Source organism: Takifugu flavidus, chromosome 20, assembly GCF_003711565.1.
Source record: "Takifugu flavidus isolate HTHZ2018 chromosome 20, ASM371156v2, whole genome shotgun sequence".
NCBI classification, from domain to species: Eukaryota; Metazoa; Chordata; class Actinopteri; order Tetraodontiformes; family Tetraodontidae; genus Takifugu; species Takifugu flavidus.
Window position 1 is genome coordinate 10,575,010 of NC_079539.1, and position 25,670 is coordinate 10,600,679.

At 44.4% G+C, this 25,670-nt stretch overlaps 3 protein-coding genes and 1 long non-coding RNA gene across 7 annotated transcripts; 2 read left to right on the top strand and 2 right to left on the bottom strand.

Annotated features, from left to right (window-relative positions):
* Positions 1-1,145: 1,145 nt before the first annotated feature.
* Positions 1,146-7,214, bottom strand: psmb7 (proteasome 20S subunit beta 7). The gene is made up of 7 exons (XM_057019457.1): positions 7,070-7,214; positions 6,277-6,370; positions 4,362-4,459; positions 4,020-4,160; positions 2,975-3,090; positions 1,407-1,465; positions 1,146-1,334 (listed from the first exon to the last, which is right to left on the bottom strand). Exons 1-7 carry the CDS (start codon positions 7,129-7,131, stop codon positions 1,179-1,181), a joined length of 726 nt encoding a protein of 241 aa, XP_056875437.1. The 5' UTR covers positions 7,132-7,214; the 3' UTR covers positions 1,146-1,178.
* Positions 7,215-7,480: 266 nt separating this feature from the next.
* Positions 7,481-11,529, top strand: ppp6c (protein phosphatase 6, catalytic subunit). The gene is made up of 7 exons (XM_057019455.1): positions 7,481-7,642; positions 8,218-8,313; positions 8,429-8,494; positions 9,707-9,848; positions 9,930-10,009; positions 10,726-10,935; positions 11,004-11,529. Exons 1-7 carry the CDS (start codon positions 7,568-7,570, stop codon positions 11,250-11,252), a joined length of 918 nt encoding a protein of 305 aa, XP_056875435.1. The 5' UTR covers positions 7,481-7,567; the 3' UTR covers positions 11,253-11,529.
* A 154-nt stretch (positions 11,530-11,683) lies between these two features.
* Positions 11,684-25,316, top strand: scai (suppressor of cancer cell invasion). 3 transcript variants are annotated; one of them, XR_008947735.1, is made up of 18 exons: positions 11,684-12,068; positions 13,743-13,854; positions 14,828-14,923; positions 15,020-15,106; positions 15,218-15,316; positions 15,496-15,592; positions 16,389-16,487; positions 16,625-16,777; positions 18,293-18,394; positions 19,050-19,151; positions 19,375-19,453; positions 19,875-19,974; positions 20,090-20,171; positions 20,505-20,577; positions 22,050-22,223; positions 22,353-22,453; positions 22,928-23,125; positions 23,443-25,316. XR_008947735.1 is itself a non-coding variant. In XM_057019452.1 (17 exons), exons 2-17 carry the CDS (start codon positions 13,748-13,750, stop codon positions 23,072-23,074), a joined length of 1,698 nt encoding a protein of 565 aa, XP_056875432.1. In that variant the 5' UTR covers positions 11,684-12,068; positions 13,728-13,747; the 3' UTR covers positions 23,075-25,316. The 3 variants fall into 3 exon arrangements, 2 of the variants coding, with proteins under 2 accessions (XP_056875432.1, XP_056875431.1); XM_057019452.1 differs by having other exon boundaries at positions 13,728-13,854; positions 22,928-25,316; XM_057019451.1 differs by having other exon boundaries at positions 22,928-25,316.
* Positions 16,674-21,945, bottom strand: LOC130517523 (uncharacterized). Of its 2 annotated transcripts, none has more exons than XR_008947737.1 (3): positions 21,806-21,945; positions 20,011-20,164; positions 16,674-16,791 (listed from the first exon to the last, which is right to left on the bottom strand). It is a non-coding gene; the product is annotated as an uncharacterized LOC130517523 (long non-coding RNA). The 2 variants fall into 2 exon arrangements; XR_008947736.1 differs by lacking the exon at positions 16,674-16,791 and adding an exon at positions 19,087-19,222 and having other exon boundaries at positions 20,021-20,164.
* Positions 25,317-25,670: the final 354 nt, after the last annotated feature.

The following is a 25,670-nucleotide window of genomic DNA, read 5'->3' on the forward strand; positions in this document are numbered from 1 at the left end:
CCACACTGGACAAACAAACACACTCCCCACATGAACAGACACCCTGTAAATTGCCTATAGGTGTGCCCGCCTTCAGTGCCAGCTGCACCCAATTGTGCCCAACACCACACCCTGCAGGCCAAAGACAGACACAAACCAGAAATCCTATCTCTAAGGCTGAGCCCGGCCACCCTGCAGAGGAAACTCATTTCAGCCACTTGTATCCGCGATCTCGTTCTTTCGATCATCACCCAACGTTGATGGCCATAGGTGAGGATTGGGACGTAGATCGACCGGTGAATCGAGAGCTTTGCCTTCCGGCTCAGCTCCTTCTTCACCACGATGGATCGGTTAAGCGCCCGCATCACTGCTGACGCCGCTCCGATCCGCCTGTCGATCTTACGTTCCATCCTACCCTCACTCCAGAACAAGATCCCGAGATACTTGAATTCCTCCACCTGGGGCAGGACCTCCTCCCCAACCGGAGAAGGCACTCTACCTTTTTCCGAGCGAGGACCATGGACTCTGACTTGGAGGTGCTGATCCGCATCCCTGCCACTTCACACTCGGTCGTGAACCGTCCCAGCATTTGTTGGAGGTCCCTGTTCGATGGCGCCAGAAGAACTACGTCATCCACAAAAAGCAGCGACGAGATCTTCCGTCCACTGCACAGCTCCCCACGCACACCTAAAATGGTGTGGGCGAGTTGCCGCCTGCCGCCCCTAAGGCGCCGGACAGTTTGCCAGAATCTTCTCAGAGCAGACCGAAAGTCTTCTTCCATAGCCTCCCATGCCTGAGTTTTTGCACCTGCCTCCTGCTTTAAAAAAGTGGTTCACATTTCCATCTTTGCTGATTCATTGTTCAACCCTCTGTGGTACAGCCTGGCTCCTAAATGTTCTGGATTACCTGTGAGCTTTTGGATTCTTTTTTCAAGCTTGGTGCCCATTATCTGTTTGTTCTACAGATCAACCTCCCAGATACTTGTTCGTGCCACCTACCCTAGATTGTCCGCAGATTGCTATCCACTAAACCCTTAGAAAAGCTTCTTGTTGATCATCTTTGGCTGTTGTGTGTGTCTCTGCTTTTTGGGGTTCAGGGTGTCTGCCGCTCCTAACAGACATAGTCCAGGAAAATTTGGGAAGGTTCTGGTATTTCCCAACTGTGAGCAGACAAGACGGGTCAGGGGAGGTCACGTCACCTCACCTCACACCCTTTTTGCTGGCCTCATCGTGGGGGCGGATGTAGTCCAGCTTTCCCTTCGTGATCACACACACATCGATGTTGCTGCCAGAGCCGAGGTCGTTGAAGATGCCTGCAGCTATGGCATCTCGCACCAGTTCTTTGGCCTGAGCCTCCTGTCAGGACAGCACATCAGAGTCAAACATGATCTTGACCTTTAAGGTGACAGTCCCGGATTATCTACTGACCTCCATGTCAGGCCTGTAGCGATCCTCAAACACAGCCATGGCAGCCAGTGATCCAGAGCCTTTCAGGAAAAACACATGTTTGAGGTGACGTCTCTGGCTTCAGTAAGAGCACAACACCAAGGCAGCTTTATCCTCCAGTAGGAAGCTCTTCTCTACAGGACCAATGAGGTTATTTGCTACAGCAATTGTGATTTTGGAGAAGAACCTCAGGTGTCAAGCAAACCCAGAGACATTCTAGACCAGGGGTGCTCACATTTTTTCAGCACGCGAGCTACTTACAAAAGTCAAAATGATCTACCCACCACAAAAAATGCAAAACAATGACAAAACAAATGTATTGAGGATTCTTTGTATGTACAATGTATGTTGATGTACCTTGCATAACCGAATGAGCCAATATTGCAAAACATGCATAACAATTAACTATTAACATTTTTTTTGTAATTGCCTGAGTTTACTTTGATGACTTGCACTGAATTGAATCAGCCAGGGATGCATAGGGACAGTAGCTGCTGACAGCCTCAAGCACACTTCCAAATGTTCATCAGTCATGGTGGAACGGTATTTGGACTTAATAATCTTAATGTACTTAATAATCTTCAATGCACTTCGAAAATGACATCATGAAAAAAAGTCCACCACCCATTCTATATGAAAGTGATATGTTTTTGTCTTCTTACTTGGTCCCGCTCCCTCATTCATTTAGCGATGGCTTAAAATCAGAGGTAATTCGCTGACTAGCTTAGCGCTTCTGACTGGTTGCCCTGTATGTTAATCAAGTAACGGGATTGATGATAGGCTGACATCGTAAGTTCTGCTGCACTTGCACCGTTGTTTGCGCTTGATTGGTCACCGCCTGAATGTCAAATTCAGTTGTCATCTAACTGGCTGCCCTGTATATAAATCAACAGATGGGATGAAAGATAGGCTGATATTTTTTAATGTCACGCGGCGATTGACGTAATGAGCACCCCTGTTCTAGAGTGTCCTGGGTCTTTCCTGACCCTAGCCTCCTCCCAGTGGGACATGCCTGCAAGACCTCCTGTCCTGAGCTCCTGGGTGACTGAGCTTCTCACCCTAGCTAAGGGAGCTTCCAGCCACCCTACAGCGGAAACTCATTTCAGCCACTGTGTGGGCCATCCTGTCCTTTCAGCCACTACCCAAAGTTCATAACCAAAGGTTGCCTTTCGACTCCAGCTCTCTTTTCACCACGAGAATGAGTTTTTCTGTGAGTCTGTTTTCTTTAGGCTTTCGTTTCATATTTTAGAGGTCAGTTTTTCATCTGCGTCAGTCTGGGTTAATCCAAGAATTGGCAATAAAGGCTTCACAATATTTTTGATACTCAGTCAACAGAATACAAGTGTATACAGTAAATAAAGTAGTTCTATCAATAGATATTGCTCCTTCCTCTCAGCATATATCAGTTCACTAAGAGGTGTTGCTGTAAAGCCCAGGTTAGATTACCATATAACGTGGAACACACTGTTCTCTTCTCTGTTCTCTGCTGCGCAGGTGTTTTATTGTTTCTGTGTCAACAGCCTGGAGTGTATGCCAACGCTGATACTGACCCATGGTGACGTAGGGCAGCTTGTCTGTGGAGCCATGAGGGTAGATACTGTACAGGTGAGGCCCATTGCAATCCATCCCACCGAGGACCAGCGCTGCACCGATGTAGCCCTGATACCTTAGCAACACAAAAAGAACACCTTCAAACTTCAGCTTCACTACGAACGTTCACTCACTAACGTTGCTCTCTTGAATACAAAGATTGGAAAATTGATGAACAATTGATCAATACATTTATAGAATTGGACCATCAAAACATGCTCCCTCTGAACTACTGATCAAAACAAAGAAGACATTTTGCTCCCGCTACGTTTAGCGATTGTTGTGTCTTCATCTTTCCCAATAAAAAGATAATAAAATAATAAAAAGATCTAGCTTACACAACAAATTGTCTGATCTTTATATCGAAGAGCAAAGCCAATATGTAACCTAAACTACATATAATCGCTCAAGTGTTTAGGAAGCGTTTTAGATGCACGTCCCAAAAATGTATAGCCATATAAGTTATGAGCTTAGAGAAGAGCAGTTGTGGATAGGGAGCAGAATTTGACAGAACTCTGGCATTAATCTCACAGGCCCGTGAGGAAAATATTGAGTTCATACTGTATATTCATAATATGAATGCATTGAGTAATGGGAGCGCTATTTGATGGGATGCTGTTGGACAACCAAAATATGCTTGAAATAAAATATGATAACATAGAAGAAACCCATACAAGATTATTTTTATAGGATAACATTAGTTGAAATAGATGTAGACAAAAGTAAGTTTAAAGAGAGGTTGTGAAATCTGACAAAGCAGCAGAAACGAAGAGCCCAATCAGTAACAGCAGGAGTAGCAAAATGTGACAGAACAGTGGAATATTTAAGCCCTGCATTCAGGAATCCTGTGACCCGTGCTGATGTTTCTTTGCACTGACATGGGGGCAGGTTCGCTACCGAATGACTGAGATCTCAGTCCTTTTCCACCCCTGCCCCTTCATCTGTTCAATTCGGGGGGGGGGGGGTAGCCCCACACCTCCCACACATCAGAAGGGAAGATCACACCTGAAGAGCATCTGCTTCAGCATGCGGTTGGCGGTGGCCACACGTGGTGCTCTGCCTGTTGAGAGGGAGTGCAGCTCCAGGTTGGAGGAGATGAGCTGTGTGGTCATCTCTGTGTCTGCAGCTGTTCCTGCTCCACAGCAGCTGAACAAGATAACAAATCAGGGTGCGTTATTGCAATTTCCTAGTTCTGTCATACACATAGTATCCTAGTACAGAGAAATGCTGCTATTGTGCACGTTACAGGGGGCTCACCAACACAATAGCCTGGTGCATCAGATGAGGAGTGACAGGGCACAATAAGCAAGACAGGAAATGGTGTGTATCTGAGTTGCTGTTACTCACTAAATGTTGGGGGAGATGTAGTGGATCTTGGAACAGTTCTTGTCAGCCACCACCATTCCCTCAGTGGCTCTGGTATCAGCTCCAAGGATCACGCCATCCTTCACAAGGAAACAGAACAAAGAGCTGCTGTTTCACTGCTTTCACCCATGAAGCAGCACATCCCATGGCCTTAACACACATAGAGACCTAACACACAAGGTAATGGTCATGGGTGGAAACCACACCGATACTACTTTCACACTAAAATTAGCACCTCAATTTTCTAGCCTTTGCTCGGTATCTGGATATTTTCACAGCGGTCGTGGCGCTGACCTCCTGCTGAGAGGGGCTGTGTTTTTCCTCCCACTCTTGTCATGTTGACAACGTCAACATTTAAGTGCCCCACAACACCGCGAGACAAACACTGGACAACACTGTCCACAGCATTGTTCTTTCTTACATTGCTATTTTGTCCCTTTTGCAACGTTTACTAGCTCAGCACTGAAAACTGTTAGAGCGCTGAGAGATTATCTGATTGGTCTAAAAACCTTTTTTGAAAACATGTTTTGTTGATAATGTGTCTGTGTGTCTTCAATTCTAGCTGGGATATCAGCTTTGTGTTCTTCCCAACGGCTCAAAGGTTGACAAACCATAAATAAACTGAGTCTATAATGTCATTATTAGGCAACAGTGTCATCCTGTACCATGTGAGAGAGAGTGAGTGAGTGAGTATATGTGTGTGTGTTTATGGAGACATAGATATATAATCCCACCCCCCTCCAGCTTGTTTATCACCTGTTTTGGTGTCCTGTCCCGCCTCCATTCTTGCCTGAAATCTGATGCCTTGAAGATGATGGATCAACAGCTTTGCCACATCGCTACATACAGTGACTGGGAGCCTGTTGACAGGCTGCCCTCTGCATCATTGGCTAATTTAGCGGGGCAGCTTTCAAATCACAAATTTCCCAGGTCACATAGAGGCTCATTTGACTCAGTACAGGATGCCATGACAACCCTTTCACAGTATTGAAAAGACTGCATATTGAAGCGGCACAGCACAACTTTGGGAATGTTTTGATGATATTTTATGGACATTTTGGACTTTTTCATCGTGAACAGTAAGCCTCAAAAACACAGCTACCCTCTGATACCAATGTCTGACCTATCAACATGGGATTATTATGTTGTGTTGCATTGTACATCTGTAAAATAATAAAGTATAATTGATTAAATCTGGATCTCTTTTCTTCTAGAAGGGATCGGTATTTGATAACTCGTAAAATGTCCTTTGTTTGCTAATTTCCCTAATGGACACCCCCTAAAGGGATCAATAAAGTACTCTGATTCTGATTCTAAAAAGTAGAGAATCAAAGACTGCTAGGGGCTTATATGTGGTGGAGTGATATGTGCTGCAAGGCCAGACAAGGCATAGCCTAAAGTCCAAAAAGACCATGAAGTAGCCTTAAAAACATTCCTACACTAGTGCCATGCGAGCCACAGACCGCTAGAATACCGAGAGACTACACATTGACATTGGGATTTCATGCCAATATTTAATGCTAGGACCCACTAGGGGAGCGGTAATGTCCAGAACTCTGCCAGACTTCTACTGTTCTTCCCCTCAGCCTCTTACGCTGAACTGCATCCATTTTGTCCATAAGTTTAATTCTCTGGGACATTTTATCTGCTGGATCTACCTTCAGTTAATCTAAGGACTCAGCATCTCACTCAGCATCAAACAATCCAAGTTGCTGCAAATTTAGCAAAATAAAAAATTACACTACAGAATTTCTTTTAAAAGAAATAACAGACATGAACTTGAACTGGCACATCTGATGCCAGGTATAAAAGGTTGATGGAAACATTGTAAACAAGTCCACATATTATTACGGTTGTTATTTTATTATTATTGTTGTTGTTGTTAGTGCTCACTCACCTTAAAGACAAGTCCACAGATGGTGGTTCCGGTCTTTCGAGCCGACGGAAAGCTGTATCCTACTTTGGTAGCTTCAGCTTCTAAAACTGCATTTCTGAAAATAATAATAACAAAGTCTCATGTGATGTGTGAATAAACTGAATTCATTGTATGGTCATCATTCTGATGGGTCACTGAAAGCTGCTTCTTCTGACACTAACCCCTGACCTCTGACCCCTGACCTCTACCCTAACGTCTTCATGTTGGAGAATGGGCAGTCTTTGAGTTTGACTTAAATTCACACTACTTGATATTTATTTTATACTCACAATTTATTTTAAATATCACATAACTATATATATATATATATATATATATTTAATAGCACGTGGTGGAAGATACTACAATTATACAAAATAATGTAGTATGTTAAATACAAAGAGCAGAGTTAAATTTTAATGCCAGTTTGTCGTGGAAAATAATGGATTTTAAAATTGAACGACTGGCGACAATTAACGATAACGATGAGAAATACTGTACCGGCTTCCTCATCCAAACAGGAACAAGTTCTAAATGTTCACTGTTTTATTTACGTGTTTAAAGCGGCGATAACCGCCACATTTTGTGTGAAAGTAGAAGCTAGCCAGAGTTACCGTTAGTAAATATCTGAGTCATTGTGTGCCGGGCAACTCTTCCAGCTAGCATCGCCAGGAAAAAAGGACTTACACCAAATATGTAGAGAAATATATAAACACACATACACATTATGCTGTCCATATATTGGCCTATTTCACATGCACACAAACGCTTTTACCTTTGGCAGTTTTGGAAACTGAAACCTCCGACCGGAGCACACTTGACTGCTAACGCCGCCATCTTGGAGAATCAGCTTCGCTACTTCCGGGAAGTAAAGGATGGGTAGTAGTGATGCAAAGGAGCTGAGTCATTGTATACGCGACATTTACACCACTTATACACCACATATATATCATGGATATGTATCTATGGTTTCTCGTGAAGCTGATATTTCGTCTTTGTTGTTTATACATTCTGGAAAAATACATAGAAGTTAAACATTTTTAACGTCACGTTGTAATAAAACACAGCACACTTTGAGGCCAGATACACTTTATACCTATATGGTTTTTTTGTTAATCTTTAAACGTTGCGCTTTAACTTGTATTGCATAGTGTCTTTCAAAAAAAAAAAACTCCCTGCGTTTTATTTTGAAAAGCACCGAGAACGTGATTGAGGACAGTGTAGAGGAAGAAGCGGTCTAGCTGTTGAGCTGCTTCCCATTAGCTTATCGATAATGGCGCCTTTAGACCTTGATAAATACGTAGAAATATCAAGGCACTGCAAATATTTGCCAGAAAATGACCTAAAGGTGAGTTTTAAGAGTCATCGCTGAGCTCCGTTTCCACTCGGCAGGAACTGGGATCATTGTGGAGCAAGAGTCGGCCAGCGAGCCTGACTAGCCTTGTTTTTCTCTCCCAGTTAGCATTAAGATGTCAGTCGAGTGCTGGGGTAAAGTGCGTAATGCAGTGGTGGTGAGGAGAAATGGTCCACATAAACGCTGATTACGGGCCTTTATCCAGCCGTGGCTGAGCGCTAGCGGCTAAAAGCTAACGAGGCCGACCTGTGAGGAAGCAGCGACACAAATCGGACTTTGCTGTTAAATACTTTTTTATCCTGTATCTACGTCGATACCTGTTTTGCCTGTAATGTCAAAGCTTTTTCTATTTTCCCGCTGTTCATAAGGTTGAAGTAGCGACAGCTTGCATACATTAAAGAGCAACAGTTGCTTCCACTTGACAGTGTTTTGTGATATGACTATTCTCTAAAACAGGATTATAGTCCCATTTTAAGCTATGGTAGTTGAATGTGAGCTGCACATCTGGCCCATCAAACCTTCAACCATGCTCCAACTGCATTTTTCTTGCTCTTCCTCTGGCTGTGCAGAGACTATGTGATTATGTCTGTGACTTGCTGCTTGAAGAATCAAACGTTCAGCCAGTGTCGACTCCAGTGACTGTCTGTGGAGACATCCACGGTCAGGTGGGTCACAGTCCTCCGTCTCACCTCCGAGTCTTTTTAAAACAAGAAAATAGTTGTTTTGATTGAGTGACGCAGTGAGAAACGTGTCTGTGCTGTTTTTAACCATCCTGTCCAGTTCTACGACCTTTGTGAACTCTTCAGAACCGGAGGCCAAGTTCCAGACACAAATTACATCTTCATGGTAAGCCTTTGAACTTTTCTTATTTGACCACTGTATTTGAACACATGCTAAGACTGTTGAAAATCATTGCAGTTGACTTGAAACTAAAGTTTATTTCATCTATTGGATATTTGGGTTTGTCCAGAAGCTTTATCAGGTCTTCAGTCATTGTTTTGGGCTCTCATTCATGAAACGTGAGCTGAGCCAATTTGTGTCACCTGTCCGTAGATGTAAATTCACAAGAACCTGCCGTTCCTCAACATTTTAGTAGCTCAGGTCTGTTCGTAGCTACTAACCAAATCTCCACACGCTTTCGACCATGTGTAGCACCTGTGTAAATGAACCAACACATAGAAATAATGCTTGTCACCATTGTAAATTACAATGTTGCGCTCTGTTATGTAAATAATAAGCAGATGCCTTTAAAACGGTGACATAGGCAGATCCTAAACATGACAAACCATTAGAAATATAAGACATTTAGTTTACTTAATTGGTAATAGATTTAAGATCCAGATTAGGTGGATGTTTGGGAATTCTGCACACAAACCTGCTGTGGGCTGTTATCTGTATCACTGACTGTTGGACTTGGACTAAATTGATCACTATGGTATGTGTGATTCTTCAGAATGTCGACCATTGTGCCACAACATTTATTAGCTCACCATCTGGGGTCTCTGTCTCCGACAAAGCGCTCTTCTTAATTATTCCTGCTATGCTCGTCTCTATTGGACATTTTGGACAGTGAGCCTCCTCCTCCTGTGGCAGATAGATTTTTTCTGTGTGCACAAATGCATTTTTTTGGCCTCTGTTTTTATATCAAACCACTTTCGCTTGACCTCGGGCATGGTTCTGGGGATGGCAGGGACCACATTAACTGCTCACATTAACATGATACTCACAAGTTTAAGATCAGATCTGAGTTTCTTACAGTTTCACCTGTTCCCGAACCCACAGTATGTTTTTAGTGGAGTCGGCCTTTATGGGTAAATCGTTTTTTTACTAGCTAAGCTAGCTAGCTTTTAATGGTTTTTTACTAATTTACTAGCGTTTTATGAATGAGACCCTCAGTGGGTAGTGGAGTGTTCATGTGACTGACCTGTGCTCTAGTGTAGAGTAGAAAAGCGCTGATATTTAGATCATTTCTCATGAGGATGGTGTCTGTCAGCTGTTGGCCTCAGTTAGCAGGGACCTGAGGATCGTGACGTGTCTGACAGAGGTGTCTCTTCTCAGGGAGACTTTGTTGACAGAGGTTATTATAGCCTGGAGACGTTCACCCACCTGCTAGCACTAAAGGCAAAATGGCCAGACCGTATCACACTGCTACGTGGAAACCACGAAAGCAGACAAATAACGCAAGTCTACGGCTTTTATGGTAGGTGCTTTTTTTCACTTTGTCATGTATGCAAATGTATGGCATAGAATTAATAAATGTTTTCCTTCTGTCTGCCTTCAGATGAGTGTCAGACTAAATATGGAAATGCCAACGCCTGGCGGTATTGCACAAAGGTGTTTGACATGTTGACGGTGGCTGCTGTAAGTTCACTCATCTCCTGTTGACTTGTTTTCTACACCTGTCCCACAAAACATCAGCTCAGATCAGCTTCCTTCTAACCCCCGGGGTCATGCGTCCTGCGGCCCGGCCGCATCCCAACCCCCTGGTTCTGATCGCCGAGGGGACGATGGATTTTCACGCTCTGCATCTCAGACGTGTCGTTCATCAAAAATGAATAGGACAAATGTGTTGATAGTGCTATAGATACAGCACATTTAGCTGTCATCATCTCACAAGAGAAGATGTATAGATGAGTAGGTTGCTGCCCTGGCTAGTGGTGTCCCCTCCCTCTCACAGACAGCAGATCACTGTTGGCATAGGGGAAGGGGGATTATATGGTCATGGCATTAATAAAAGACTATTCACAAAGTCCTTAAGGACAACTGGTGTCAGCTCAAACTGTAGTGCTCTCCGTGCCTCTTATCTGTCTCCATCTCATCTGTCTCTGTCACTTTTTTTTAAAAATGTGCAGTGTATCAATTAGTAATGGCAAATACATCTTTTCATGACTTTAATTATTTCAATAGGGTGCTTGATGTGTGGCCCCTGGCTAATTGTTGCCAGCTTAGCATTGGCCATGTCTGTCAAAGGTTCTCTGTTCTTTATCCGTCTGTCTCCGGTTGGATTCTTCATGATGTATCCTGAACTTAGACAACCAGAGATGTTAATCTTGATTGTCCTTCACCTCTCATCCCAGTTGATAGATGAACAGGTGCTTTGCGTCCATGGTGGTCTCTCACCTGACATCAAGACTTTGGACCAGATCCGCACTATCGAACGCAACCAGGAGATCCCACACAAGGGAGCGTTCTGTGACCTGGTGTGGTCAGATCCCGAGGATGTGGATACCTGGGCTATAAGTCCACGTGGTGCTGGTTGGCTCTTCGGGTCCAAAGTTACAAACGAGGTATGTCTGATGGTTTTTGAATAAGCAGGCCCGTGGTGTAGAAGTAACCATTGTGTATTTATTTCAAGTTTGTCCACATCAACAACCTCAAGCTCATCTGTCGTGCACACCAGCTGGTTCACGAAGGCTACAAGTTCATGTTTGATGAGAAGCTGGTGACCGTGTGGTCGGCACCCAACTACTGCTACCGCTGTGGAAACATCGCCTCCATCATGGTCTTCAAGGATGTCAACAGGCGAGAGCCCAAGTTGTTCCGTGCGGTCCCAGACTCGGAGCGCGTCATACCCCCCCGCACAACCACCCCCTACTTCCTCTAACTACAAGTGCCAGTACTCTGTCAACTCTCACCTGTATTTATATGCAAAATATTTTTTTAAAAGTGATGGAGGTTAAACCTTTACATCGCTGTAGTTTCTTGCGTAGCCCCCCATCTCTTTGCGCCTCACTCAGTTTGTTCTAAATATCTGCAAGAACTGAATTTTTTTTTGTTTTTGTTTTTTTTTAAATAAAATGTTCAATGTGTTTCATTATGGTCTTACATATGCCACTGAAGCAAATCAAACATTTAAGAAGAAAATAAAACATTTTAGATGAGTGGTTTCTGCTTGTTATTAGAGTCAATAAACATTTATTGTGCTGAACAAAAAGCCCTTTTATAGTTTATTCACGCAGCAGTACCTTTCTCATTAGGCTGGAAAACAAAGGTGAATTGCGCGCGGATGACGTCATCAGCACCCGGAAGCTATTATTTGACTGCAAGCTTTATTAAAGTGGAAGTTTAAAAATAAGAATGTAATAAAACAGCTAATTACCTTAAGATCGTAATGAAGTTGGTTATTCGACAAAAAGAGCCATTAAGCTGGTTGCGGACTGGAACTTTACTTTGGTAGTTTTTACCCGGAAGTAGTTAGCTGGTGCTTATAGCCGAGCGGCAGGCAGCCAGTGGCTGTGTTCGTCCTCCTGCTGTGAAGTCGCCTTCATCTCTCAGGCCAGTCCCCTCACTGGGAATCCGACCGGTTACAGCATCACGTTACGGCCGCTGACATGTTTTACCTGGCGGCCTGAGGGGGCTTTAACGGGGTTTGTGAAGCATCAACGTGGTTCGCTGTTTGTGAAGGTTAGCGGCTGAGCAGGTAAGACCGAGCCGGGCTGAGGCTGCTCTGCTTCTCCTGCAGCATCACCACCATCACCACCAGCATCAGCAACAGCAGCCACACATGTGCACACACTCACACAAACGGCTCCTGGGCTGCTCTTCTCTGGACCCTTCATTGTCTCTGCTATTACTGTTTCCTTCAGATGTTCTAGTCCTCGTAAGAAACCAACGTTATTCATATTAACGTGAAACGTTTGTCTCTCAACACATGCCTGTCAAAAATGTACTTTTGTATATGATCAGACTCAAGCTGAAGAAGGAGCACTATAAGGAGGAATGTTCCATCAGTAGAATATTGTTAAAGTAAGCTCCTTCCTTCTCCTGCTCCGACACCCACCACTACCTTCCTAACATGGATCCCACACCTGCGCCTGACCCTGGACGCTGACTCTGCTCATAAGCCCCAGCTTTTGCTTGACATTGTGAGCAGAACCTGTTCCACCTTGACCCGATTCTGCAGCTACTGAGAGAAGGAAATCTGGGACAGCTCAGCTCATCCTGAAGAACCGGTCATGTGACGGACCGTTCTAGCTTCTTATTTCTGTTCATTCTTAATTAGGACTCTTCAGCATGTTTGATACAAAGGAGTGACAACTAGAACCTTAGTTTCTGGTGTTATTGGAGGGACGGGATTCAGTGAAAGCAGAGATGGGTCCATTTAAATGAACATCCCAACATGTACAATCCAACGTGCACATATTGGAGATGTGCTACGCTGTTGCATAAAAGGTGATAATTTGCAGTCTGTTGACGAGAGTTTAAGAATCTGATTCCAGGTTAAAAACACGGGCTGAAATGCTGCTTTAGCAGATCGACCATATTTACCGATGTTGCTATGACGCAGAAAACACACAGAATATACTGTTAGCTGCAGCTGAAACACACATAATTATTGCTGCTGAGCTGCACAATGTCCCCCTGAATGTTGTGGAGGAGCTCAGGGGGGTTAGTCCCCCTGTAGGGGACCACTGGCGTGGAGCCCCACACCCTGGTTACCACTGAGGGAACATCTGGACATGGTCTTCACCTCGGTGTTGCCTACACCTGCCACTGAGGGTTCACTCTCAGACCGGTCCTTCATTACCCACAATCCTCTGCTGTGTGTCACCTGGGCAAACGGTCATGGGTTGTAGAAATCTGCGCAGTTTTGCTCATCAGTCTGCTGCTGATATGAAACTGGAGCAGCACCGCTGGGGGCAGGATCCTAACTCCTAGTAAAGCAGTTTTTAAAAGACTGTCCTGTTCTGTATCTCCATGGTGAGGTACAGGAGCTCTCTACCAGAGACACCAGAAGCTGGTGCAGGGCGGTCAGTGATTGTTGCTGGGCTCTTTTGATGTGGGGCCTTCCTGTGGCTGGTTTCCACACTGTGAAGCAGTACACCAGCGTGGTCTCCATGGGGGCCCGGGAGAAGGCCATCAGCCTGCTGTGTGTTGGAAAGCAGGTGACGAGATAAGAGTCCAGGCGTTTCAGGAGCAGCTTCTGCTCTTTTCCTTTGCTGACATGTTGCTCCAGTGAATAGTTCCATCACTGTGGTATCATCTGCAAGTGTAAAAAAAGTGTTGGTGGGATGGTGAGGTGCAGCTGTAGGGGAAAGACTGAAGAGGATGGGGAGGGTGCGATTCTGATCTTCTGCAGCCTCTGTTTCCACAGGTGTCATGACTGGGGCAGAGACTGAGGATGATATTCCACTAGGTGAGAGGAAGACAGTTACAGACTTCTGCTATCTTCTGGACAAGTCCAAGCAGCTCTTCAACGGACTGAGGTCAGTTCATCTGTCTCAGCAGAACCATTTAGTCCTGAAAGTCATTATTCTACTGCAGGTGTCCTGGAGTGTGACTGTGATGGTTCAGACAAGGTGTCCAGTGATTGACTGCAACAAACCATAGAAAATAAAAGTTAGCATTCAAATGTCATATCAGCAATAAGTAATCTGTTAGCTTGGGCCTCTAAGGGCCTTGTAGTAGTCAAAATGGCCACAAAAAGTCTACAAATCCACGTTCAAGGAGCTTCACCTCTTTTCCAATAAGATGGCACCACCATCTTTGACAGGAGTGTCTTTGGTGTGCGACTGTGCACAGATTCCTAAAAAGGTGATTCTGCCTCCAGTGTTCGAGTGTGAGAGGTTGAATCAGTTGGGCTTTTCAAAGCTGTTTCTTTCCTGACTAACTGTTCTATATCCAGCCAAGAGGGGGCTTACGTCCTGCCTGGTACCCGTGCGGACACTCAACTTCACAAAGTCTGAGTGTGTTTGGTATCCGAACCACAGTCGGCATTCTGGTGAAGCCCCCTTCCCACCAACTAAAGCCCCCTTCCCACCAACTAAAGCCCCCTTCCCACCAACTAAAGCCCCCTTCAAACTGGTCTACTGAAAAGCGGTTGGTTGCACCCTGTAATTGTGCTTTTTATTGGCTCGGCTCAGCAGACCCAGCGCGTCTCGTCCGTGCTTTCATTTCCTATTTTCCTCGGCATCAATCAGGACTCAGCCCATCCTCTTGCCGCATAAATCCCATGTCTCCTCACAACGTGGACTTCACCAAATGGCTGTTTTAAAGGCGTGAATCCATGTGAGACCAACCTGCGTTGACTCGTAAATTTTGATTGAAGTTTCTACACTTTGTATGTTGCTTTTGTGATGTTTCCAGTGAAACTTGGCTCACAAATGTTTTGGAAATCAGCACATTTGCTTTTCTAAGTGGATTCTTCCTTTTCTTGTGTTTGGGGGGTTGTTGGTGCAGAGACCTGCCTCAGTATGGACACAAGCAGTGGCAGTCCTACTTTGGACGGACGTTTGATGTCTACACTAAACTGTGGAAGTTCCAGCAGCAGCACAGGTCAGTTCCGAATCACAATAACATCAAGAATGCAACTAAGGACAGCATCAGCCTGGATACAAACACCTCCTCTTGGCACCTCCTGCTTGCTGACAGGCAGGTCCTGGACACTCGATACGGGCTGAAGCGGTGGCAGATTGGGGAAGTGGCCTCCAAAATTGGACAACTTTATTACCACTACTAGTGAGTAAACGTGTTATCCTGGAGTCGTCCTCATCCTCATCATCATTGCATCATCATGTTGAAGCCTCGTTTGATTCTAACACTCCTCTTTTAATGCTGATGATTTAACAGCCTTCGTACCTCAGAAACCAGTTACTTGAATGAGGCCTTTTCCTTCTACTCAGCCATTCGCCACCGCTCCTATTACTTCCAGGTCAACAAGGAAAACAGGTAATTTCCTGTTCTACAGGGGCTGATTATGAGATGGCACTGTTGGGGTTTTGTCATTCACACACTTAACATTTAAACTGACAATTGGGTTTGTTTTTATCGATGTTCATTGAAGTGCATTGTGAGTCATTTTAAACTCATCCATCCCAAAATATCTGCTGCCTCTTGTGTTTGAACAGGCCTGAACTGGTGGTGAAGAAGCTGCGATATTACGCTCGCTACATAGTCGTGTGTTTACTGCTCAACAAGATGGACCTGGTTAAGGTGTTGGTGAAGGTATTACACCAGCTGAGCTGCTGATTGATCCCCACCATTTTATTTGAATTTGGCCAGGCCAATTTCATCGCCCTTCATCAGAACAGAAATCTTCATCTGTCCATCAGCATTCTTGCCCAGAGATGGACAGAGAGAAACAGGAGAAGAACTTCTTCTACCTCTGTTCTCTTTTCCCGTCCCTTTAAATCCAGCAGAACTCTGGGACAGTTTCAATTTCAAATCCAGGCTCTAGAATATTGATGGGAGCAGCACCGTTTGCACCAATATGGAGATCATTTCCGAAAGAGAGATCTGGTTCTGACCACCTGAGAAAAGCATATTTATATCTTATTTTACATAACACAGATTTCATTAGTCTTGCGGCACTATCCATGTTTGACCTGGACAGACTGCTGTCCATCATATAGAGCTGAACAATGTCTGCTTGGATCCGCTGTAAATATGCTGAAGGTTCCTCCTCATTTACTTCCTGTCAAAGGACTGTCTGACCATTCCTCGGTGGGTACCAGACTAGCAGACACAGGAACTAAAAATCTCCAGCTCTATCTGTCCGAAAGCAAAACAAAAGGGTTGTAAGAATCTTTGATTATCGGAACTGTAAAAGTCCCTCTGGACCCTCATTTTACCCACTAATACCAGCTCATGACTTATGAATTCATCACTACAAATGAGGGCATTCTCTCAACTGAACACAAGGACTTTTCCCTGCTTCAGGAAGAACTTTTATATTTGTTAGCATATCATAAAAACTGTATTTACTCTTGAGCTTTGCTAACATTTTATATATGACCTGTAGGAGTTATCAGAGGAAATTGAAGATTACACACAGCGGTTCAACACAGAAGACCAGTTGGAATGGAACCTGGTTCTGCAGGAAGTGGCATCTTTTGTGGAGGTCAGACACATGCAGAGGTCTTGTCTCCATCATGGAGTAATTGCATGTCAGACACGAACAGGTGAAGAAAGCAGGGCATGCCTGTTTTTTAATTTAAGCTGAAGCCACTGTGGATGTGGATGTTGTGTATCTCCCAGGCTGATCCGGCAGTGGTTCTGAACGACAACAACGTTGTGGTCATCAGCAGCAATCGTCTGCAGGAGGGCAGCGTCCCTCCGCTGGAGCAGGGCATGGTGGTGGGCCAGCTGGTCCTCGCAGATTCCCTCATCATCGGCAACTGCAACAACCAGGTCAGCTTCTCCTCCTCCAGTTACCTGCTGCACAGTTTGATTAAAGGCTCAGGGTCAGATGGGCTGTTTCAGCTGGAGCAACGGGTTGGTATGAGCAACCCAAAATCTGCCTTTACACCAGGATTGATACTGGAATTCAGTTCTCATAAACACTGAAGAAAAACTGACTGCAGATCTGGATGGATGGATGGATGGATGGATGGATGGGTAGACAATGGATTGATAGATGGATGGATGGATGGATGGGTAGACAATGGATTGATAGATGGATGGGTGGATTGATAGATGGATGGGTGGATTGATAGATGGATGGATGGATGGACAATGGATTGATAGATGGATGGGTGGATTGATAGATGGATGCGTGGGTAGATGGGTGGATTGATAGATGGATGCGTGGGTAGATGGGTGGATTGATAGATGGATGGGTAGACAATGGATTGATAGATGGATGGGTAGACAATGGATTGATAGATGGATGGGTAGACAATGGATTGATAGATGGATGGGTGGGTGGATGGGTTGAATTCGGGTTCAACTGAATTACTTTATCAAACAAACTACTGAAAGAGGCCTGGACACAAGTATCGGTCCCCCAGAAAAGAGTGAAGGTAATTTGACCCTGAGGACATTTTAAAGTTGCGTCCTCTATCAGCATCACAGGTGTCTTCAGACGTGGAAGCAGCCAGTCAGGCTGGTTACAGGGTGAGAGGAAGTTCCTGGTGCTGTCTGGTGTTGGGGGCTACCCTGCTGACCACAGACTGTTAAAGCTAATGTTAAAGGTTGAGGCTCTAAAAACATCTCCAAGCACCTTAATGTTTCTGTAACTACAGTTGGACATGTTTAAGGTCCACGGGACTGTAGCCAGTGAAGAGATGAATAATACAACAACTTCCAAAGAAATTACAGGTGGTCAGCTCCAAGGTTAGGGTGCATCTGTGTCAGATCGCACATCCATCCTTTGAGCCACCATTGAGACATCCTTTGACAATTGGAATTTGCCAGAATGCATATTGAGAATCCCAAAGCTTGTGGGAGAATGTCTTTAGGACAGATGAGACAAAACTGGAGCTTTTTGGCAGAGCAGATGTACTCTATGTTCCCAGAGTCCAAAACAAGCAAACCAAGACAAGAAGCCTGTCCTGCTGTGAGCCTGCAGGAGGCTTGTTTAGGTTCTGAGGTGCTTTGATGATTGAAGCTGTGAAAGAGACAAACACATCTCATGACTATCAAGGTTTTCTGGAGGGAACTGTGTCTTGGTCAAAGGCTTGGTCTCAGTTACAGGTTGTGTGTCAGAGGTCAAGGCCTCTTTCAGTAGTTTCTTTTTTAAATCATTGTTTTGAAACACAATTCTAAAGAAAAGTCTGATTTTGATTGGCTCCTTTCCAGTTATGATTTATTTATTACTTTCGTTATTTCTGTGACTGCTGTGGGTTTTTAATTCATCACAAAGGAGCCATCAGTTGAGTCCTCATGTGTATATGTGAGTCATGACGCCGTTATTCTTCTTTTTAGGTAAAGTTTAGCGAGTTAACGATCGACATGTTCCGCATGCTGCAAGCTTTGGAGAGAGAGCCTGTAAACTTGGCCACACAGACCTCAAAACAGGGAGTACTGGTGAGTGTCCCGTTGAGGCTTTCACCTGACCAATAATGATGTGTCGTGCCTGTGTTGTGGTCACATGGTATATCGTTACTGCATTACGTTGAAATTTTAAAAAAAAAATCTTCATTCCAAACTCTTATAAAAGAATGGAGGAAAAAATCAGAGGAAAGACTGCATCAGCCTCGGTTTCCAGACTCTTCCGGCTCCAGGAACTCTCAGTTTAATCTTTCTCAAATGAAAAAAGTTTTGGACTTCCAAGGCGTCACCTAACTAACATGGGCAGAAAGGAGGAAAAAGGTCTTAGTAAGAGACATGACCAAGAACCTGCTGATCCCTCTGGCTGAGCTCCAGAGTTCCTAGTCCAGAACGGAGGGTCCCTCAGGTCTGATAGACCCAACCTTCCCTCCAGTGTAGCAATCAGCACAACGTGTGTGGAACCATCCGCACAACGCTAGAGGGGAGTTCCTGCTGTGGCTGATTGCTAGGTTCTGACCAGGCTCTGACAGACTGACAGACACTTAGCTTTAAGGTGCTGCCCCAGGATAAATCCAAGATTTAGTGTTGTCATGGTAACTACTGAACAGAACTCATCTACTCCTGCCTGTTTATACTTCTCAAAGACTTTACCTTACTGCAATATATAGGCCACATTCTCTTTTGTTTGCAGGAATCCAGTGAAAAACCTGCCAAAAGAGAGAACCCTCACAAGTATTTGCTGTACAAGCCAACCTTCAGCCAGCTTTTCACGTTCCTTTCTGCTTCATTTAAGGTCAGTCTGTGCAGCTATTGAACACCACCTTCACACACTTGTGCCCCAAGATGCTCTCACTCCTGTCCTGCCTGGAATTATATGAAATGATAATATTACACCAGTTAGTAATAGTATGAGAGTTATTAATGGTACATAGATTATTAATGGTATGGAGACCTGTTCCAAACTGTTAATGGTCATTATTCCCAGATGATTTTCTTCTTTTCTTGTAAATTTGTAGGAATTACCAGCGAACAGTGTTCTGCTGGTCTACCTGTCAGCCACTGGTGTTTTCCCCTGTGGACACTCTGATTATGAAGGTAAAAGCTTTCAGTATCTCTGTGTAAATTCTCAGTCATCCAGGTCATTGTATCCAAGGTAGTTTTCTCTGTCAACTGGACTGGGTTTCTTCTCTTGAAGACGTTTCGCCTTCTATCCAGAAGGCTTCTTCAGTTCTGAAGAACTGAACTGAACTGAAGAACTGAAGAAGCCTTCTGGATAGAAGGCGAAACGTCTTCAAGAGAAGAAACCCAGTCCAGTTGACAGAGAAAACTACCTTGGCTTTCAGTATCACTGCTTTAAACATTATTCATGAGTCCTGTTTAATAAGAGCGCGACACCAGTGCACGTGCTGAACCTCCCAGTACAGGAGAGGTGGTGCAGTGCACATGCAGTGCACATTCTTCATTCATACATTTAGTGGACTTTGAAGCAGCTCTTGAATGATGGGCATTTCCCCAGGACCATATGATTTTGGTGGAATTCTAACAAATACAAATCGAGATGTGGTGAATGGAGAGACTGTCCAGAAAAGGAATCAGGCCCAGAAGGAAATGCACTGGTGAGATTCAGCTGGTGATGGTTCAGATGTTTGAACATCTACACACCAAAACCATCTTTGCAACCTGGAACCTGATGGAGCAGAGTTGTTGACATGCGTGTCTGCTGTGTTGTAGCCTTCATCCTGGTGACTTGTTCCCTTTCACCCGGAAGCCACTCTTCATCATTGTGGATTCTTCAAACAGCACTGCCTACAAGGTATGAAGTAATCAGGAACTGGAGAATAAATCCAACTCTTTGGCAGTGGATTATTTCCATATGCTCATCATGACACATCATCATCAGGTTCCCTTGCAACTCTCCCACGTGATGGATGCGTGCCAGATTAGATGAAAAACTGATGAAACCATGATAAAACCCATGATGTGTGCACATATACACGTGTACACGTATCACATGTGTGTCATACGCCTGTGATACCCCTGTGATACGCCTGTGATGCAGGATTGTGACAGACTAGATGATATGTTCTATGGGGCTGCTGAACACTGCTCTCACTGTCAACATCTGTGTGACTCTGTTGTCTGACAGAATTTCACCAATCTTTTCGGCCAACCTCTTGTGTGTCTGCTGTCTCCCACCACTTATCCCAAGGGCGTGCAAGGTAAGTGTCAGGAACTTCCTTTTCCACTTGTGCGTAACTGTTCTATCAGTAAAGTCTTATGTTAACACAGTCACCGGTTTGTCCCTGTTTCTAGAGAGGGTTGAAATGAGAGAATAAAGACCTGAATTATTATTCACACAGCATCGGTTAGACTCAAGACTTTCTGTAGGTACTTTACAGACACCCAGAGCCTGACCACGCAGAAGCACCTGTGGCAGAAACACCTGCCTTTAACCTGGGGCTGGGGACCCTGGCTGATGGACAGAGGGGTAAAGGAGGAGCAGAAGGGGAGCTAGAGCCAGGGAGGACTCAGAGACTGGATCTAGTACTCATTAATTCATGAGTGATCAGGGAGGGTTTTTAGATTGTTTATAAAAGACATTAATGGATTCCAGGTTCAACCCTCTAAGTGTGTGTATTTTATCTTTTCAAGACTTAAATAGAGCATAAGGCCAATCATCCAGAGGAACATGTTGGGTGGTTCAGAGGAATTTGCAGACAAGTTGAGTGGTAATTGCTATAATGTCCTCACGCTTCCTAATAGACAGCTGGCACTGTTCCTTAGAAGGAGGAGTAGGCGTGCAAATTTAAGGATAGTGCTCGTAATAGAAGACTGTTCTTCTGAAACCTGTTGAGCAATGATCCACGAGAGAAGTGCATGAAGGTGTGTTAATGTTGCCAAAGCAACCAGACATCTGCTACAGTTCTCATCCACCTCCAAATAAATTCTGGCCAGCCTTGATGTCAAAAGGTGGCTACAGTGTGAAGCTTTAAACTGAATTACACACATGGAGTGGCTCCATGAACTCCTCAGGCCAGGATTCCTCAGGCATTACTTCCCCATTCCATCCTCCCAGCACCCTTTAACCTGATTGAGACTGTTGTCTCCCAGAGTGTATATGTTGAAATAGATTCTTCAAATGAAGTCTTTGTGATTGTAGTTGAGTTTGGAGGATATCATCCATGATCAGGGGCTAGTTTAGCTCTAAGGCCCTAGGGCTAGTCTGGTTCTAAAGCCCTGGGTCTAGTCTGGTTCTAAAGCCCTGGGTCTAGTCTGGCTCTAAAGCCCTGGAGTTGGTCTGGATCTAAAGCTGTGTTTTTTCTGGTTTTGTCAGCTGGCAATCAACATGCACCTATCTTTGCTCACTACGTTTAAGCTTTGACCCTCAGGTCACATGACAACATATTAAGAGCACTCATGGACAAACATGGAAACATGATCACTCACCTCACTGGCGGTAGCCACCAGGAGCAGGTCATTAACAGTTAGCATTCTCAGCTGTGTGACCCCGACCATCTTGTAACAAACTCCCTTCTGCTCGATCACCTGTGTGCTGGTCCAGTTGATGTAGCACCTGTAGATCACACCCAGCGGTCAGTGATGATGACATTCAGGAGGCATTTAGGAATGTGGGTTACTTGTGGTGGGTTGTGATGAGTAAAGCGGCGTTTTTCTTGTCTTTGCTGACCAGACCAGTCGCAGCGTGGCAGCCTCTTCACGCTGTTCCTTTACAGCCCTCTCCTGGCCTTCTCCTCCGTGTGTGGCTTAAACAGTGTGCGTGCGGGATTGTGGGAAAGGGCTCAGGAATTTCTGCGCAAAGTCTATCGTGACATCGGCCAGATGATAACGCGATCCCGAACAATAGGTATGTAGCGTTGTCATAATGGCTGGGAGGGCTCTTGTCCCTGCTGTGTAGGGGAGATCTTCTCAGGATTCCAGTGTTGTGATCTCAGGGGACAGCTGTCTGTTTTTCACTCTGTCCTTGTCCCCACAGATCAGGCCTTTCTACAGTTCTTTGGTGACGAGTTCCTACGGCTTCTGCTAATCCGCTTTGTCTTCTGCTCAGCAGCCCTCAGGCTACATAAACTCTTCAGAGTAAGGTCCTACTATCAGTCTTCAACACATTGTTTATGTCCACACATGCTGTCCTCCACTGAAGCAGGAACCCACACCTTCATCACGTCCAGCCTGTGCTGCTCCACTAGGTTCTCCCTACCGGCCGGGAACACCCATCAGAGCTGCAGTATTGGACATGTTCTGACTCAGTTGTCACACTTTGGTTCTGGTCCATTTGTCCTGCTTCTGCTTTGTCCTGTCCTCCATCAGCTGTGAGGACAAGATCCACTGCTCAGGACCTTGAAAAGAGCAGAAATCAAATGGGTCCTAAACCAAAACAACAGCCTGACCGATACGTCATTTTGAAGGAAGTCCATCACAAATGAATGACGTTTCCCTACACAGCTTCACCCGGCCTGCTCAGGAACACGCAGCATGATTCTTCGGCTCTATTTGTTGTAACGTGGTGAAACCCTTGGCTAGAACCAGGTTGACCACTGCTTGTGTTTGCAGGAGTCCCAGAGCTTTCCGGAGTCATACCCCGAGCTTCCCAAAAAGGACACGGTGGAGAGCGGCCTGCTTCAGAAGCATGTGCTGGAGCTGGCAGCCATGCTGGACGTGCGGAACCTGTTCTGGGAGGAATCACAGGAGACCTACTGAGACGAGTCCAGTGTAAAAACATTGACCTAACTGCCAAAGTTCTTACAGCAGGTAATGAAGTTCCCCGATGAACACGTCCATGTCCAACTGTCCCCTGTGGCAGCAGCTCCTCATTTCTACTCTGAAGGTCCAGAGAAGTCGACCACACCAACTAAATTCACTGATTTCACACTGCGCCTCTAACAAAGAGGGTGGCCAGCTGTGGGGGTGGAGGCGACCCTTGTCGTTGTTGTTGTTGTTGTTGTTGTTGATGTTATTGTTGTTGTGGTGGTGTTGTGACAGTGTCATCCCTCATATGGATGAGTGTTTGCAGGTGGACAAGCCTTCACTGACCAGCTGTTCTGTCTTTGACTCATTTATCATGTCAGCGCCTGTGTGTGACCCTGAAACACAGCGTGTACGAGTGTATCCAGACCTCCTGATCCTCATCTGCACTAACCTGACATGTTCAGGGCAAACACAGATGTTTGTTCACCTCACTGAGCACTTCTGTAACCATGACGACGGCAGAACCATCAAGCCCAACTGGAAATGTCTATTTAGCACCGGAACACAACAGCTGGTTGACACCACAGGTGGTTTTACACAAGGACCTGAGGGAGAGTTCTCCTTCATTAATGGAGGAATCAAAGTCAGTTGAAACGGAAACCTTGTGAAACTACACAGATGTTTAAGGAAGACTAATGCAGCAATTGTGTTTCTTGTTTAAATGTCATTTTTAAATGGGTTAAATTATGTTTTTTCATAACGAGTTAATGTGTTCCTCCAGAAGATTGGACCCATTTCCTCTGGATGTGGTCAGACTGTAGCAGGAGGCTCTTGGGCAGACTCAGCTAGCTGCTCACAGACAATATCAAATGTAATAGCTGTTACCTTAGTCTTGGAAAGGAAGGTTCTCTTTACGGGAACAAACTCTTCAAAAGACTTCTTCTCTTTTGGTCGTCTTTAGGATTTCTTGTGACCTGATAATGAGAAGTAAGATATCGTAGGAATTTCACTTGATGAACAGAAACATCGTTGTGAGCAGATTGTTCTTGATTTAAATATTCTGATTGTTCTGCTGCTGCGGCGCTTTGCTCGGTGACCTTTTTATAGGGGCCATGTGTCAGATGGACGTTTGTGACCAGAGTAGAGATGAAAGATGCTTTACAGAAGAAAAGTCTTAACTTTGTTGAGTTTTGCATGTTGACAAGTGTGGGAAAAAAAACTGTTTTATCATAGTTTATTATTTATTCCGCCTACTTTCCTGAGGTGAATGCTGCCCTCTCATGGCCCAAATAAGAATGAATTTGAAAATTATGTCTGAGCTATGAACACTTTACCGTTTTCCTGATCATAAAAAGAATGTTCTATTTATGTTGAGATCCGTCACTCTGGTGTCTGTGGTTTTTATGTAATGGGTTTTTAAAAAAAAAACTGCAACACCCAGTTCATTGTGTGGTAGCACTGAAAAAATATTAACTTTATGCCTAATTTGTCAGTCATTTCCACTGACGGGCAGCATGATGCAAAAGTGATTATGCATTCTACAATTGTCTCTTCTTTTGAAGCTTTCGATGACTTTTAAAGTGTGTTGTCTTATAATAGAACTTGTTTGTTTGCTTGTGTTAATATATTTGAACAGTATTTACTTTATGGTATGAACAAGGTCGTGTTGGGAGAAGCAGAATTGACCAAGCTGTAAACATGTAAATAACAAACAAAAAAATGGTACTTTTACGAAGCAAAAGCGACAAGTTAAGACAACAATGAGATGAAGAAGAAGTTGACTGTGGCTGATCCACGGAGTCACCAGAATGAGCTTTTTAGAAGGAGCCTGTGACCTCATGAGCACTGCTAGAACCATCGGAGCACAATCAGTTTTTAGCATAAGCACAAAGGCCAGTCCTTGGACCAACAATAAGCATGTTATTACCTGTTTGCAAAGATAATGAAGCAATTCTGTTTATTCACGCAAACAAAAAGGGTCATTTTTACATTTTTATACTGTAAATATCCGGCTATTCCTTTAGAGCCAGTGTGACTTTGTTTCTTGTACCTTTCAGTCAGTGTCCCGGTGTCACGTTTCATGTTTAAAACTGTTTCTGTGTCTGAAGCATGTTTCAAAATAAAGTGCCAAAGACTGAGCACTTCCTGTCCAGACCGACAGCAGTGGTTCGACAGCCGTTTCCTTCCGGCTGACGGATGCTGGATCAATAACGGACTGGCTGGTTTGATTAAAAGGAATCAACACAACTCTGAATTCTGTTGCCTTTCTGCCTCAAACAGGTTCAACATGAATAACAGATCACATCTGCAGCCTTTGACTTCAGCCATCTTCCCTCAAAGGCTTAGAAGAACACACTGACATCATCTTAAGCAGCTTTTCAACAGAACCTCGGTTTATTAATGACGACTTTAGATTATTAATGACTCATTAAAGTGTTATTTACTTGAAGAGGGAGAGTTTTTAGCTGTATGGACCAGATGACAGTTAAATCAGGTAGAACACACACAGTTTTTTAAGTCTGTGCAGAAATTCATAGGTGTTTCTTCAAAATACATAAATTCAGAGACCAAGTCAACTCTTTCATCTTTAAAGAGATTAAGATTAAAA

Coding starts and splice junctions, on each gene's coding strand:
- psmb7 (XM_057019457.1), bottom strand. CDS start 7,131: ATGGCGGCGTTAGCAGTCAAGTGTGCTCCGGTCGGAGGTTTCAGTTTC. Junction 4,161..4,361: donor TACATCTCCCCCAACATTTA/GTGAGTAACAGC, acceptor TATCTTGTTCAG/CTGCTGTGGAGCAGGAACAG. Junction 1,466..2,974: donor GCTGCCCTACGTCACCATGG/GTCAGTATCAGC, acceptor TTTTCCTGAAAG/GCTCTGGATCACTGGCTGCC.
- ppp6c (XM_057019455.1), top strand. CDS start 7,568: ATGGCGCCTTTAGACCTTGATAAATACGTAGAAATATCAAGGCACTGC. Junction 8,314..8,428: donor GTGGAGACATCCACGGTCAG/GTGGGTCACAGT, acceptor CATCCTGTCCAG/TTCTACGACCTTTGTGAACT. Junction 9,849..9,929: donor GCAAGTCTACGGCTTTTATG/GTAGGTGCTTTT, acceptor GTCTGCCTTCAG/ATGAGTGTCAGACTAAATAT.
- scai (XM_057019452.1), top strand. CDS start 13,748: ATGACTGGGGCAGAGACTGAGGATGATATTCCACTAGGTGAGAGGAAG. Junction 19,152..19,374: donor TCCTTTCTGCTTCATTTAAG/GTCAGTCTGTGC, acceptor GTAAATTTGTAG/GAATTACCAGCGAACAGTGT. Junction 20,172..20,504: donor CAAACAGCACTGCCTACAAG/GTATGAAGTAAT, acceptor GTTGTCTGACAG/AATTTCACCAATCTTTTCGG.